This window comes from Eubalaena glacialis, chromosome 9 (assembly GCF_028564815.1).
Source record: "Eubalaena glacialis isolate mEubGla1 chromosome 9, mEubGla1.1.hap2.+ XY, whole genome shotgun sequence".
In the NCBI taxonomy this organism is placed as follows: domain Eukaryota; kingdom Metazoa; phylum Chordata; class Mammalia; order Artiodactyla; family Balaenidae; genus Eubalaena; species Eubalaena glacialis.
The window spans coordinates 7,117,977-7,134,252 of NC_083724.1; the positions used below are offsets into that span (position 1 = coordinate 7,117,977).

The 16,276-nt window shown below is 40.0% G+C and overlaps 1 protein-coding gene across 7 annotated transcripts in view; it reads left to right on the top strand.

Annotated features, from left to right (window-relative positions):
* Nucleotides 1-16,276, top strand: part of FNBP1 (formin binding protein 1) — a 143,141-nt gene that overhangs the window by 60,632 nt on the left and 66,233 nt on the right. For all 7 annotated transcript variants that reach the window (XM_061199766.1, XM_061199764.1, XM_061199765.1 and 4 more), the window contains exons 3-4: nt 4,512-4,568; nt 5,270-5,417. In XM_061199766.1, the coding sequence (XP_061055749.1) occupies nt 4,512-4,568; nt 5,270-5,417 (205 nt within the window). The remainder of the gene's footprint in view (nt 1-4,511; nt 4,569-5,269; nt 5,418-16,276) is intronic.

Here is a 16,276-nt window from a genome sequence, read left to right on the forward strand (position 1 = left end):
GCTGTGTGATGCTTGGAGGACAACTAAGCCTTTTGTAGCAACAATTAAAGCATCGGCTTGATCGGTGAAGGCAGGTTACACGTGAAGGGGTTTTTAATAAACTGGAAGGCAAGCTCAAGAATTTCTGTTAGTCACCAGTTTCTATTAACCCCATGGGGCATGGTCTCAAAAGCATTTGTTTTTGTACATCTTGTCTTTGAGACTCTGAGTTTTGTTGTCTGTTCTGAAACTTTGTTAGAGTTTCTGTTTTAGCATTCACTCCATTAGGTCAAAGGCGTTCACCCCTATTCCTTGGGAATCCCTAGGTTTTGTGGTGATCTTCCCCAGGCATTCAGCCTGCAGCCCTGGGAAGTAGAGGCCCAGGTGGCCAGCCCCAGCCCCAGCTCCTGCCAAGTGCTGGAATCTGGGTGGTCAGCCTGCATGTCTTCCTCTCAGATCTTTTCTGTCACTGTTCCCTGAGTGCTTACTGACCCCTCAGTTTACTTCTGTCTGAATCAGTTTTCAGGGTTTTGTGGACTCAAGCATCTGTTCTACACTGTTCCAGAATCTTCTGTCCCTCACACTGGTCACCGCTTCTCAAAGTGTGTAGACTGAGGTTATGTGCCTTTCTTCATTGGTTTATTTTCTGCTGTTGAAAATTTCCTGGCTTTTATTTCACCTTTTGTTGGAAAAGCACAATTCTCTGATCAGATTTTATTGTGCCATCTTTATCTGGCAATCTGTGGTGAGCTTTTAAAATATAAAAGACAGATTAAAAAAAAAAAAACAACAGAAAACATTCCTGTGTCCAGCCTTGGACCTTCCATTTCAGAGGGTCTGGAATGAGGCCCAAGTGTTTCCTTTTTAAAAGCCTCACTGCAGTTCTTAGGACCAACCAAATTTAAATCCAGTATCTTTATTAAAAGATATATATTTTCCTCTTACCTTTTAATTAGCCTATCTGAAGAGCGAGTATATAAAACAATTTAAATTTCTCAGAAGGACCCCATAAATTTAAAGGTGCTTTTGGTGTTTATTTGCTTGCTTATTTTTAAAATAACCTCATACAAATGGGGCGAGAAAGCCCACCTCCAGAGAATGGAAATGCAAGTTGCTCTTTTTTTTGTAGTGGTCCCTGAGAGGAATATCCTTAGATCTGAAGTTCCCTTATAGACCTCTTAAGCTTTTAGTTTTCTGCTGGTGTTTATAGAATGAAATATTCATTGATGCTTTTAAGAAGCATCTTGAATGCTATATATGCTAACATCGTCAAAGTGATACTCATTCTTCAGTACTGGACCGTCTTTACTGGAGAGCACCCACAACTGGTCTTTAATCCTGTTTAGGATTTGACTGGTAAAACGGAACTATAAAAAGTACTGGTTTCACCTGGATCTCTTCAAGCTATGTTTCCTTCAACTAGATATAAAGTTTAAGTTATTTTTACGGCTGCTAATGACTGAAAGCTAAAAAGAAAATGTAGATTTAAATCAACCTCTAAAATAACAGTTTTGAATGAGTTTTTATATAAGATGTGAATTTAGAAGTGACATTTTCCATTTGTAATTTATAGTTAGTGGAAGAAATGGTCAATATTTAAAACCATGCACTAAAAATATCTCACATGCGACCCCTAGGCTTTTCAATACTGCAGGTCCCATATATGCTGCTTTAAATATATTTGGAAAATAACCTATTGATTAGTCATCTGCTTTCCATGGCTCCCCTTTTATTCCTGGTACATGTAAGTCGGAGCTATTGTTTTTATTAAATCTACCTTTTTAAGGACTAAATGTGGTAGGCAACTCAAAGAATTCTACCGTGCTTTCAATATATAAGATTTCTCTCTTTTAACAAAGTGAATCAGCTATGTATAGCTGATTCGCTTTGTTATAAAGCAGAAACTAACACACCATTGTAAAGCAATTATACGCCAATAAAGATGTTAAAAAAATTAAATTAAATTAAAAACAAAAATTTCTCTCCTTTGCATTAATTTTTCTCTAAGGCACGTGCTTAGAGGAAATACTGCTTTTTCACATTCTTTCAAATCTAGATCTATTAGATAGTCTTTGCTGTGTATCCAGAGTATCAGTAGAGAAAACACAATGTAGTTTGTTTAAGCATAGCTCACGTGATAGCAACCTCCAAGTCAGTACATTTTTCTTTCATCAGTTTGTCTAATTATAATTTTTAAATTGTTATATACCCATGCCTTCTTTTTAAAGTAATTGCAACAATCACTATTCTATTGGGTGATATATATTCCCTGGGAATTTCCAAACTTTAAGGGATAATAGAGGTCATTTCACCCACCTGCCTCGGGCTTACAGATGAGAAACTGGAAGCACAGGCTTGCCCATTGCTTTGTCTGAGGTTACACCATCTAGTCACATGGCCTCTGGATTCCCAGAGCAACGTCCTTTTTACTAAAGTCTTCTGCCTCTCGTGTCACCTAGTAACACCTGTTAGAGGTGAACTCACATTTCGCTTTGTCTGTAAAACGTACCATGATCAAAATTGTAAATTTACAGTAACTTTTAAAATTTATTTATTTATTTATTTATTTATTTATTTATTTATGGCTGTGTTGGGTCTTCGTTTCTGTGCGAGGGCTTTCTCTAGTTGCTGCAAGTGGGGACCACTCTTCATCGCGATGCACGGGCCTCTCATTATCGCGGCCTCTCTTGTTGCGGAGCACAGGCTCCAGACGCGCAGGCTCAGTAATTGTGGCTCATGGGCCTAGTTGCTCCGCGGCATGTAGGATCTTCCCAGACCAGGGCTCGAACCCGTGTCCCCTGCATTGGCAGGCAGATTCTCAACCGCTGCGCCACCAGGAAAGCCCTGTAAATGTATTATTGCACACTTTTCTAGGCACATCTGTAGATTCAGGGGAAATGAAAGAAATAGAATGTGAAATAATGAAAGTAGCTACTATGAAAGAGGAATAACAACATGGAATAAACAGGGAAGTGAATACTGAGATGCTGTCATATGAAGAGTCCCACTGTGGACCACTAGTCCGCTCCTAGGGCTGTTCTTCTTCTTTTTTTTTTTAATTGAAGTATAGTTGATGTTAATTTCTGCTGTACAGCAAAGTGACTCAGCTATATATATATATATATACACACACACACACACATTCTTTTTCACATTCTTTTCCGTTATGGTTTATCCCAGGACATTGAATATAGTTCCCTGTGCTATATAGTAGGACCTTGTTATCCATCCATTCTATATGTAATAGTTTGCATCTACTAACCCCAAACTCCCAGTCCATCCCTCCTCCAGCCCTCTCCCCCTTGGCAACCACAAGTCTGTTCTCTATGTCTGTGAGTCTGTTTCTGTTTCGTAGATAGGTTTATTTGTGCCATATTTTAGATTTCACATATAAGTGATATCATATGGTATTTATCTTTCTCTTTCTGACTTACTTCACTTAGTAAGGTCCATCCTTACTCTAGGTCCATCCATGTTGCTGCAAATGGCATTATTTCATTCTTTTTAATGACTGAGTAGTATTCCATTGTATATATGTACCACATCTTCTTTATCTATGGCTGTTCTTCTTCCTTTTTTTTTTCAATATTTATTTATTTATTTATTGGCTGCATCAGGTCTTAGTTGTGGCACGTGGGATCTTTCGTTGCATCGCGCGGGCTTCTCTCTAGTTGTGGCGCATGGGCTTAGTTGCCCTGCGGCATGTGGGATCTTAGTTCCCTGACCAGGGTTCGAACTGGTGTCCCCTGCATTGCAAGATGGATTCTTAACCACTGGACCACCAGGGAAGTCCCTCTATGGCTGTTCTTCTAACTACACAAGCCAAAATCAGGACCCAAAAGAAATCAATCAGTGGAACAAATGTTAGTGAGTTTTCTTTTTTCAAGATTACCTCTTAGTTTTTGTGTAACTTGAAGCATGCAGAATGTAGAGGGGAGTATCTGGATTCTTGACCTGGAGATGGGATTAGGAAGAGAGATTAGAGCAATTTTGACTAATCTGAGTGCGTTCAGTGCAAGCCTGCTAGGCAGGTTAAAAGTTCTCCTTGCTAAATGTCTTAGCATAACCATCCCCCCAAATATTGTCTCTACTTCCTTCAAGAAGACTTATTCACAAGTAGTTTTCATTAGGTTTTGGGAGAGCAGCACACAGCCTTGAAAACCTGCCCTTGACACTTTGATTTTGCATTTAAACATTTGGACTCAGTCCATATTCTTGCCTTGGATTTAGAGCAATAATGGTTGCATAGAAACACATGGTCTGCCCTCTCCAGTTAAATAATGTCAGGTCTTAACATCCAGGTAAATGACCAGTTGGCGACCATTTCTGTTCTTATTTGCTCTACCTTTAGGTAAAAGAGTCAAAGCTATGCAAGTCTTTCACGCTGAAAGATGGAAGGAAATAAATGGATTTCAGCTGTGGACATTTTGTGACTTCTTTTTTAACTTGTAAACAAAAGCACTGACTTCTTTCATTCCTGATTTCTCAATTATCATTCTGTATAAGGTGACATGTCTGCCTTTTTGTTTTAGGAATCTTTCGAAGAAATACCAACCTAAAAAGAACTCGAAGGAGGAAGAAGAATACAGGTGTGTTTATCACTGATCATTATGTGGTAATATCTGTCTGGCATTGTTGATGATTATAAAGGAAATCTACATATATTCTGTAGATATATCTACAAAAACAAGTTGCCTTCCTCATTCATATCTGTGTCAGTTTTTAAACTGGGGGAAAGACAATAAAAACCTACTCAAATAACTTATACTGAGGCACTAGACCTATTCCAGATTGTTTCAATTAAGGTAATTAGGATAAGCTTAGAATATAATCTAAGCAAATACAGGAAGTGTGGACTGTGCACTCTACATCTTGATTTGGTTTTGTAATATCAGGTGTCTCATTCAGCCAAGAAATATGTCTGTTTCAGACAGCAATTAAGACATCTTAACATGAAAAGCCCAAAAGTATTGTCTATAATTTAGATCTAAATATCCATGACATTAGTACCTATAGTACGTATATGTATTTTGGGTTATATGTGGGCTATTAACAAAGCCAAATATTGCCTTATGTAGGGCAATTTGGCTTCACAAAATGAAAAATATTTCAGTTGTAATTTATTCTGCGCCATTTTGATGAGAACCCTCTTATGTGTAATGAATTGTCAAGTCCCTATGGGAATTGGATGCAAATTAACCTGATTTTAATTACTGTTTCGCTGGTGGGAAGCAACATGAGAGAGGATGTGCCTTGTTTGAAAAGGAGTGGTGTGCATTCTGTTCTGTAGGTATACAGCATGTAAAGCCTTCCTTTCCACCCTGAATGAGATGAACGATTATGCTGGACAGCATGAAGTCATCTCCGAGAATATGACCTCCCAGATCACCGTGGAGTTAGCACGCTACGTCCAGGAATTGAAGCAGGAGAGGAAATCGGTAACTAAAATTTGTTTTTTCTTCCTAAGAGATGGACCAAAGATGATGGGAGTATCCCTACAAGTTTTAAAATTATCAATAAATGGAATCATGTGAGATGGTGGGTCTTAAATTGCCACCTTTGAGACGCGTATAAACATTCCTGACCCTGTTCGTAGAAAGTGTTTCTAGGTCTTTACATCCGATTTCAAGCGTCCCTTGGACATTCTGAAACTCATTTGTGGATCCCAGAATACTAACCCCTTTGAGGAATTTAAATATATTTGCGGCTATCGGATATACAAGAGTAAGCAATACAATATGATGTACGCTGTGTGGAATAAACTGTGTTAAAATAAGTGTTATAAGGAGTTCAAAAGAGCCAGAAAGATGACTTCAGTTACAGCCACTTCGTTCCGTGGCTCATTCATTGTCATCTAATGAAGAGGGCCTTTTTGTTCCTCTTGTCATCATTACAATCTTTTCATAGCTTTTGTTGTTAACAAAAGGGAAAAATGTACCCTCAAGTAAAGTATATTCATAGTCAAGATTTTGCCCTAAGAGATTTATCATTAAGCCATGGTGGTCTGTATCATTGTACTTTGATCGCCTGTGAGGTGCATAATAATTTGTTAGTAATAAAGTACCAAAGTTGGCCAGTGATATGCTTTTCTATATAAATTTGAGTCCACAGTAATTCTTTTAATGCTCTGGAGATACATGAGACAACAAGATTAATAGGGTTCTTGCTGAAATGGTGGAGATATTAAATAATAATGACCAAAATAATTATTTAATTGCAGTTGTGATAGTTTTGACAAAGTACGAGTACATATGTGAGAACACATAATGAATGGGAACACCTAACATGCTTATGCTCTGGATCATGGGAAAGCTTCCCGGGGGGCTTGACAGTTAAGGCTTTAACAGGACTTGAGGGACAAGTAGAAGTTGCATGGGACAAACATTCAATAGGGGGAGCAGCCATGCAAAGGCCCTGAGACAGGAAGGTGTTTGGAACATCTGAGGAGTTTAGTTCTTTCTGAACTGTAAATATGTAGCAAATAGCTTTGGGTATGTTTAGAAGTTAGGAAGAGATATATGCCTTAGGATCAACCCATTGGATTAAGAAAAGAGCTAATACACTGAGCTGATGTTTTTATCTATTCACATTAAAGCAGTGATTACCAAGCAGGCACAATTTTGCTCCCCACCCCAGCAAACATTTGTCAATGTCTGGAGACATTTTTGGTTATTAGGGGCATTATAGCTGGGGGGTTGCTGCTGGCATCTAGTGGGTAGAGCCCAAAGGTGCTGTCAAACACCCTATAACACTCAGAACAGCCTCCACGACAAAGAATTACCTGGTCCAAAATGTCCATAGGGGCTGAGAAACCCTGCACCAGAGCTCCAATTAGGTGACAGTCTCTATAGACCATGCACTAAAGGAGAGCTTTTCTTTTATACGATGGAAAGGAAGAAGTGAAACAGAATATTAAGGTTTGGAATTAAGCAAAATACCTAATATAATCATAAAGTAAACACAATAAATCTGAACACAATACTGGACTATTTCCCTCGTTCCTGACTTGCCCTTGACCTTGCAAAGTTTATACCTTCTTCTTATTTGTTACTTTGGTCAATGGCTTGTGTCTCTTGCTGACCTTCCTTCACTCATACAATTTAGCATTTTAGCCAACACCCTAAACAAAAACTGTGCATTTACCTTAGTAGGAATCATTAATTGTATTTCTGGAGTGAATCATGAAATGTGAAGCCCACATAACTTGGCCTCCTCCTACTTATTTGAATTCTCCCCCTCCAACCACGTGGCCTTCTTACCCTGTGCGATCCATGCCCTGTGCAATCCTGCCCCAGGGCCTTTGCACTGGCTTTTCTCGCCTTGGTAAGCTTTTCCCCCAGGTATCTGCAGAACTCACTTCCTGACTTCTTTCTCAGGAATATCATCTCGTTGAAGTCTATCTTGTTTACCTTATTTAAAATTACAAAGTCCCCCCACCTTCTCCACCCCATTTCTACCACCTCCCCCTGCTTTATTTTTCTTTAGTACTTAACCAGCATCTAACATTTTATGTATTTACTTGTTTGTTTTTCTTTCACCCCACGCTGTAAGCTCCACTAGGGCAAGAATTTTCTTGTCCACTGTTGTATTCTCAGTCCCTGGAACGGTGCCCAGTGTGGCACAAAGCAGGCTCTCGATCAATACTCTTGGAGTGAAAGAAAGAATTGAGAAGTAGAAGCAGCCTTCTTCGACATAGCTTAGTTCTCAGTTAGACTTCGTTTCACTAGTTGCAGATCCTTGTATTTCTTTGCTGTGTTATGATTGTGTCCTTTTGTTTTATTTACTCACTGGTAATCATGTCTTTTTTACAGTCTGTCATATCTGTACTTTGAATTCTTTTCCTTTTTTAATAAAAAATTATAGTAATTTAATGAGTAAATTATAGGTGGTGCAGACACACGTTAAATAATATCTTGCGATGCATAGCGTTCCTTTTATTTTAAGGAGAATTGCATGTATGCTTCTCTGAGTCAGATGTTCTGTTGAGAGGAGCTGTAAACAGTATGCTTTCTTAAAGCCTTTTGTAATTCTATTGAGATGAAAATTTAGGAAATTGTGAAACCTTTTAAAATTCTAGAAAGAGTATCAGTAAGTACATGTACATTTGTGGTGTTTTAATATCATGCATCATGAACATTTCTGCTTTGCTAATTAAGTGGGTAATAGCTACCATTATTTTGAATGACTGCATGATGTGGCATTGTGTTGATGTTCTCTGATTTCTAAAATTACTCTCATAATATTGGATATTTAACTGTTTGGCCTCAAGGGATCGTTTTTACAGGTTATAATAACTGACTTCTATCCTCACAGCATCCCTGGGGGAGGGGGAGGGCTGTTATCTTATACATTGTGCTCATCATCTTACATTTTGTTACCAGGCAGCCCACCTCTCAGGGCAGCGCGCATTCACACACATGCTCTGGTTCCCACTGAGTTTTTTTCTTGAACTGACACCCAAGGATGCTGGGCTAACTGGTGCGAAGGTCTCCATCAGCAGTCAGCTGTAGAAAGGGCTCCTTGAGATCATCTCACACTATGCAGTATTTCTCCTTGCAACCTTTCACTTTTGGCTACCCTGACTTTTCTTAGTAAGTGATCTAATTTTCATAAGGATGACTGTCAAAACCACAGGAGAATGTGATGGTTTCCACTTTCTGGTGACGGTAATTATCAGCAGAAGTGCCACAACAGAGCGAGAGCCCAAATCCAGCTCTTCTGGGGTCAAATCCAGTTGCTGCTTTGATGCGGGACCATGACGGGCTGACAGTGAACTTCAGATCTTCTTTAGAGGAGAGGAGAGCCTCAATCAGCTGTATGTCCAGAGAGCCGCAGTTCCTGGCAGTCAGGGAGGACAGGAAAGGACCCAGGCTCTGCAGTCAACAAACCCACTCAGGACTCGGGCAGCCCCACCAGCTAGGAAACCTTAGGCAGGTTATATAACTCTCTGAGCAGCCAGTTCTGCATCTGTAACTGAGGCTGATTATAATAAACCACCTTCCCGAGTTCAGGGGAGGATCGCAAGAAAACAGGTACAAACCACCTGGCGTCACATTCTGTGTATTGATATATAGGCACTGCATATCTGGTAGCTTCCATCAGGTCCTTCTGTTTCTCAATACAGAATCTCCTTTCTACTCCAGAAAGGGTTTGACCAGGGTTTATTACAGAAAACAGGAGCATATACAGGTCTCCTTGTGACCATATGTCATAACATATTGTCCATAACAGGACCAGTCTAAAAAATGTTGAATTGGCTGATGGCATTGAAAACAAGCCGCTTTTAAAATTTTAGGTGGAGTTACTGTTTCTCATGGCTGACTACAAATAGTGTCTTGCTTAAGTACCATTCTTAACCATCAGCCTAATACATTTTGGGCCATTTGATACAGTGGCGAAATCCTCCCTGCCCAAAGGGATGATTTAGAATTTACAGGATTACTGCTGGATCTCGTTACCGCATATAGAGAGGATTTCCAAGTTCAGTTCAGAATACTAGTAGAAAATTATTTTTCATATAGATTTTGCGATGTTTGAATAGATGAATCTCTAACAAGAGTGCCTGGTGAGAAATAGCTCACCATGCAAAAAGATGAGGTTTCCTTCCTTTTTTGAATGGATTTGAAAGGAAGTAGAAGACAGTAAGGTAGTGGGAGAGATGGATATTCTCCTTGCCTCTGAGGCCATATCGTGCTCATGAGCCAGCTGTTTGATCTTAAACAAAAGCTTAAAGTCTTAAAGGTATAACTGATTCACTTTGCTGTACAGCAGAAGCTACACAACATTCCACATCAACTATACTCCAATAAAAATTAATTTTAAAAACTCTTGACGTCTTAAAAGTAAAATAGGATAGTACTTGCTGTTCATGTTTTTGGGAGAAAGGATGATTTTTTTAAATTTATTTTATTTTTTATTGAAGTATAGTTGATTTACAATGTCATGTCAGTCTCTGCTGTACAACAGAGCGACTCAGTTACACACACATATATATACATTTCTTTTGGGACTTCCCTGGTGGTCCAGTAGTTAAGACTCTGCGCTTCCGCAGCAGGGGGCACAGGTTTGACCCTTGGTCGGGGAACTAAGATCCCACATGCCGCGTGGTGCGGCCAAAAAAAGAAAAAAAAAAGTGTGAAAAGACTTTGTCAACATAAAAAAAAAAATTCTTTTCCATTATGGTTTATCCCAGGAGATTGGATATAGTTCCCTGTGCTATACAGTAGGACCTTGTTGTTTATCCATTCTAAATGTAATAGTTTGCATCTACTAAACCCCAAACTCCCAGTCCGTCCCTCTCCCTCCCCACCACACCACCCCCGCCCCCCTGGCCCTGGCTTCATTCTCTATGTCTGTGAGTCTGTTTCTGTTTCATAGGTAGGTTCATTTGTGCCATATTTTAGATTCCGCATATAAGTGATATCGTATGGTATTTGTCTTTCTCTTTCTGACTTACTTCACTTAGTACGATAATCTCTAGGTCCATCCACGCTGCTGCAAATGGCATTATTTCGTTCTTTTTTATGGCTGAGTAGTATTCCATTGTATATATGTACCACATCTTCTTTTTCCATTCATCTGTTGATGGACATTTAGGTTGTTTCCATGTTTTGGCTATTGTGAATAGTGTTGCTGTGAACATAGGGGTGCGTGTATCTTTTTGAATGACAGTTTTGTCTCAGTATATGCCCAGGAGTGGAATTGCTGGATCATATGGTAGTTCTATTTTTAGTTTTCTGAGGAACCTCCATACTGTTTTCCATAATGGCTGCACCAACTTACATTCCCACCAGCAGAGTAGGAGGGTTCCCTTTTCTCCACACCCTCTGCAGCGTTTGTTATTTGTAGACTTGAGAAAATGTGATTTTTATGCAGCAGTTTCCACATATGCTATGTTCTCCTATTACAATGCAGTTCACTCACATAATATTATGAATACCCAGTGTTGGTCCTGACACACAAAAATCCGTTTGCTCATTTTGATGAGAATATGTTGATTTTGTAAAAGGAAATTCTTTAAAAGAGAGCTTTGACTTGCCATTTGCAAGAGCACAGCTGCTGAGGTTCTTTCCTAAGCCTGGTGTTCAAGCCAGCAGCAGTTCTCATTAAGAAACACCAACACTCCTGGAAGCCTGAGAGGAGGGGGGCTCTTAATTTCTTCACCTCATGGGCTCCACTTAAGGCAATTGTATTTTTGGCAAGATGCTCACCTTCTCTTTAGAGGTAATGGACTCAGTGGCCAGTCCTTGGGGTGAATATAAGTCAAAGTACACAGTGACCGTTCCTTTGTTTTGCCTTCAGTCTTTTATTCTCAAACATAAATTATCAATGCATCTGATCCTGTGACAATGTCTGGGATTTACTGGTGTTCAATGATAATGGATAGAAATAAGTGGAAAATCAACAGTTCTTTCTAAGGCAACATGATTAGTTTTAATGTGTAAAGTTTAGACATTTTATACTTGCCTGATTTTCCTAGATTTTTATAAACTTACAGGAAGTACAAGATTCATCATCTCTTTAAGCTGACCACATACAATAAGAACGTCTGTTTCTTTTATTTACTTTCCCTTTTTAAGGGGAGTTGCTGTGATTCATTGATTACCAGAATTTTAAAGAATGTTACTAGTGTTACGCTGAATTAAAGAACAAAAACTCACAATTCTTATCAATCAAAATCATTTTTCCAAGTTTCCTTCTGGATGTCATTTATAGATATATAGATAGTTATTTATATAGAGAAGTATTGATATCCTCTATATATGGATATAATATACATATAATATTTAAGGGTATTAGTCCTAGTATAGGTATAATTTGTTTTTCTTTATTCCCCATTCAATATCATAAACACTTTATATGTTTCTACACGAAACTATATAGTTTTCATAATTAGAATTTTAGTGGCTATGTATTATTCTAACACATAATTCACTTAACTAATTACTGGTTGATCATAGGCTATTAGTGGTTTCTGATTATTTATTTATTTAGTTAGTTAGCTAGTTATATAAATAATACTGCCGTGAATTCTTTACTTTTGTAGCCGTTTTCTTTGTGTGTGGGGTGGGGATTATTTCTCCAAGCTAAATTCCCAGAAATGAGAATACGAGGTCAAAGCAGACCAGATTCATGGTTCTTGGTTCAACTTTGGCCATTTGTGAGATTGATGGTCTTTAAAAGAAGAAAAGATGAGATTCCCAAGTTGCTGAAAGGACCAACTTGGGTGTGAATTGGCTTATCTGAGATGTGGGTAGTTCAGAGTTGCTATCAGATAGATTCCTCTGAAAGAACTATTATAAATATGCTCTTACTAGCAGTTTTTGCACTCGTGAATCAAGTTATTAAAGCATTTTAGAGAGAGATTCAGCTCCAAACTTTGAGTCTGGGTAGGGTTATCCGCAGTGGTCACCACTAACCACATATGAGGGATTTATGGAGACTTATAGCTCCAGGAGGGGAATGAGGAAGTTCCAGCCAACATTTACTGGAACCTCCAACTACGTTTCTCCTGGCAGGTGGAAAGAACGCTTGATTACGAAATGTTGGCCAGGAGCAGAATCACTTTTTTGGCAATGGTTATCTGAAGAGTTCTGGAGGAAATAATTATACCTTCAGTGACTCACTAAAATTTTTATAAATCTCAGATAATGCTTGCAAGACCCCACATTACTGAGAATTGACAATATGAAATTTTCCCCCAAGGTTTTGGAAATGTTTAAAAATGGATACTAAAAGCCACACATTTACACAGCGGTTAAGAATCTGCCTGCCAGTGCAGGGGACACGAGTTCGAGCCCTGGTCCGGGAAGATCCCACGTGCCACGGAGCAACTAAGCCCGTGCGCCACAGCTACTGAGCCCGCGAGCCACAACTACTGAAGCCCGCGCCTAGAGCCCGTGCTCCACAACAAGAGAAGCCACTGCAGTGAGAAGCCCGCTCACCGCAACGAAGAGTAGCCCCAGCTTGCCGCAACTAGAGAAAGCCCGCGCGCAACAACAAAGACCCAACTCAGCCATAAATAAATAAATAAATTTTTAAAATAAATAAATAAAATAAAAGCCACACATTTAAAAGTTTAGGTATTGGCTATGTCCTATTTATGAAACTTACGAAGGGGCTTAATTTCCTGTAAGGCAGTTCTGCAGCCCAGACTGACCCTAATATGTTTAGAACATGTTTTGGTTTTTTGGTTGGTCTTTGTTGGTTTGTTTGTTTTTTGGCTGCTCTATGCCATGCAGCTTGTGGGATCTCAGTTCCCTGACCTGGGCCACGGCAGTGAAAGTGCTGAATCCTAACCACTGGACCACCAGGGCACTCCCTAGAACATGTTTTTATAAGAGATGACAGCAAAGAGACAGAACTTAGCATCAAGGAAAGCAAAAAGTAAAAGGGGCTTATCTATATGACCAAGCTAATTACAAATCTGTTTTTGATTTATTCAGTTCTATTGAGATTCAACTGTGGATACTCTGCTATAAAGCCAGAACCTGTAGGAAGAAAACACAGAAAAGCAAGACAGATTTTAGATTTCATCATCTGGAAAAGGAGCAGTGGGTCTAAAAAGCTGTTCTTCCTTACTGGTGTTACTGCATTTATTTAAATAAATCAAAATGCGGGAAACCCTATAAAAGTTGTTGGTCTTCTGCATGTCACGCTTATACAGCACCCACTAATAGCCCCTGGTTTAATGTATGTCTAGGTGTATTTTGTTTTGTTCTGTTCTCTTTGTTTTCAAAGAACATGTGATAGCGGCATTCAATTAATTAACACCCTGTCTCCACTGTGGTTCTGTCACTGCAACACCACTGGCCTGGTGAACCAAAAAAATTTTATTTTCTCATTTATGGGGTAACATACTTAATTATCAGGATCCTTAAATTCTGTCTTTGATTTCTTGGATTTGAAATGCGACTTTGGGTTTTGTATTTCCCCCTTGTAAGTTAGAATGAGACCTTCTTTTTCTTCCAAAAAGTGTGAGAATTTCTTGACTACTGTGGTGTGTCTCACCTGACTCTCCTATATCCAGTCATCTCCCCTTAGATGTCTGATATAGCATCACCCATCACCCATGTCCGCACCGCTGTCAGCAGAGGCCCTGGAGCCCGGCAACAGTGTGAAGGATGCTCCAGAGTTGTGCAATGCGGTGGCCCTGTCAACCTGTCCAAAACAAACTTTGGATTCCCCAAAGTTTATCCTTTATCATGCCCCATTCCAATCTGCAATTCCTGCCATCTGTGAATGGCAGTGCTTTTTAACCCAGTTGTTCTGGCCAAAAACGTGGGGCACCCAGGACTTACTTTTCCCTTATGCCCCATCTTCTGTCTAATGTCAAGTCCTGTCGGCTCCCCCTTCAGTAATTGTTCTGAATCCAAACACTTCTCACCACATCCAGTCTCTCATCATCTCTCATCTGCAGGACTGTCCTAAGCCTTTTATTTTTAATTCATCTCTGCTTCCAGGCTTGCCCCATGGTCCGTGGTCCAGCTCCCCATCTCCGTCTCCACCACCAGCTCATCCTTAGGCAGGTGGTCCCCATTCTCCTGCCTGGTCCCCCTGCACCTCCTGCCCCCATTCAGTCCATTCTCCATACAGCAGCCAGCGCAACCTTGTGATAGTGCAAATCAGACCATGTCCCTTCCCTTCTTAAAATTTCCAGTAGCTTTCCATTGTGCTCATGTGGCTTGGGAGGCTGTCCACGGTCTAGTCCTTGCTGCCTTCTTCTGCCTTATCCTTCCTCTCAGTCTAATTGCACTGGCTTCTAGCTGTTCCTTGGACACGCCAAGCCCTTTCCCACTTCAAAGCATCTGCATTAACTGTTCCTGCTGCTTTGAAGGGTGTTTCCGAGAACTTTGCAATTTCACTCCTACACTTTATTCAAGTCTCTGCTCAAGCATCCTCCCAGACCGCCCTATCTAAATGCTGCCTGCACCCACACCCATTCCTCTTGAGTTCCTTACTCTCTTTCTCTTACTGCTGTGTCCACTATTTCAGTAGGAAAGGGGCTTTGTTTTATTCACAAGTAAAGCAACACCCTGCACATGTGGGTGTGGAATTAACACCTGTCGAGTGAACGATTTGAGTTAGATTTTAAGATCTTTCAGCCCAAGGAAGGATTACCATCCCGAAAGTTTCACCCATCAACCTCGCACTCTATCTAAAATCCTTATTAAGGGCAATTTTCCTTGTTTTGGTTTGGAAGAACAGTTTCATACCCTTGGAAGAGATCAAGTGAGGAATCTGAGTCATTTGCTGCTTAATACTGATCATTTGAAGATCCTTTCATCCTGAGTTAATCGGGATTCTTCAGAGGAATTGGAATTTTAAGGAATGTGAAAGAAGGGATTGTTTTGAAGAACAGTTTAAAAAAGACTACTGGAGTCTAGGTAAAAAGTGTGGATGTGGGGAATTCCCTGGCGGTCCAGTGGTTAGGACTCAGTGCTTGCACTGCCGAGGCCTGGGGTTCGGTCCCTGGTCGGGGAACTAAGATCCCACAAGCTGCATGGCAAAGCCAAGGAAAAGAAAAGTGTGGATGTGGGGAGAGTTCTGGGGAGTAAAAGCCAGCATGAGAATAAGAGGGTCGGTGGTGTAGGGGAGCAGCTGGACAGGGGATGAAGGAAACTTGGCCGGGGCTGCTGGACCTGGACCTGGACTGGGCAGGGTAGGGTTGGGGGGGGTGCTGCCCAGTGCCTGGATGGTCAGTGTTACGGGGGAAGTTGAATAACTGAAAACATGGCACGGGGAGGCAGGCATTTTTAGGAACTTTAAACAAGTTCATTGAGAAGATATTTTTATTATAAATGAATTTGGGGGACACAGGCCTTACTGAAGAAAAGCAGAATACAACTCCTGTCAGGAACGTTTCTGGGTTTATGGTTTGGGACTTCAGTGAGGTGACGGAATGCTCCCTTGAGCAGGTCTGAAGATGCTTCACAGTTTTCCTACACGGTCCACATAAAGATCTACATACACAGATTTATCGCTACGTTAATTAATCCTGAGTCAGGCTTAGAAGCTGCTAGCATTCAAACCCACCACACTGTAGGTTTTGAGGAAATTCTAATATTTGTCACAGACATATTTTCTGGAAGCTCCTTTTCTCTTGGCCTTTTCAAGTTTTTGTGTTCCTTTGTTTTCATCTGTGGAATCTGAGTTTTATTTAAAATTCCAGATGGCTGACTGTCCTTAGTTGAGTGTTTATTCTTTTTATTTTTTTTTCCACTTTTTTTTTTTTGAAGTGGCTGTTCTCACCTCAATGCCATATTTTGCTTTTTTAAATGTAGTTTTAAAAATTAAT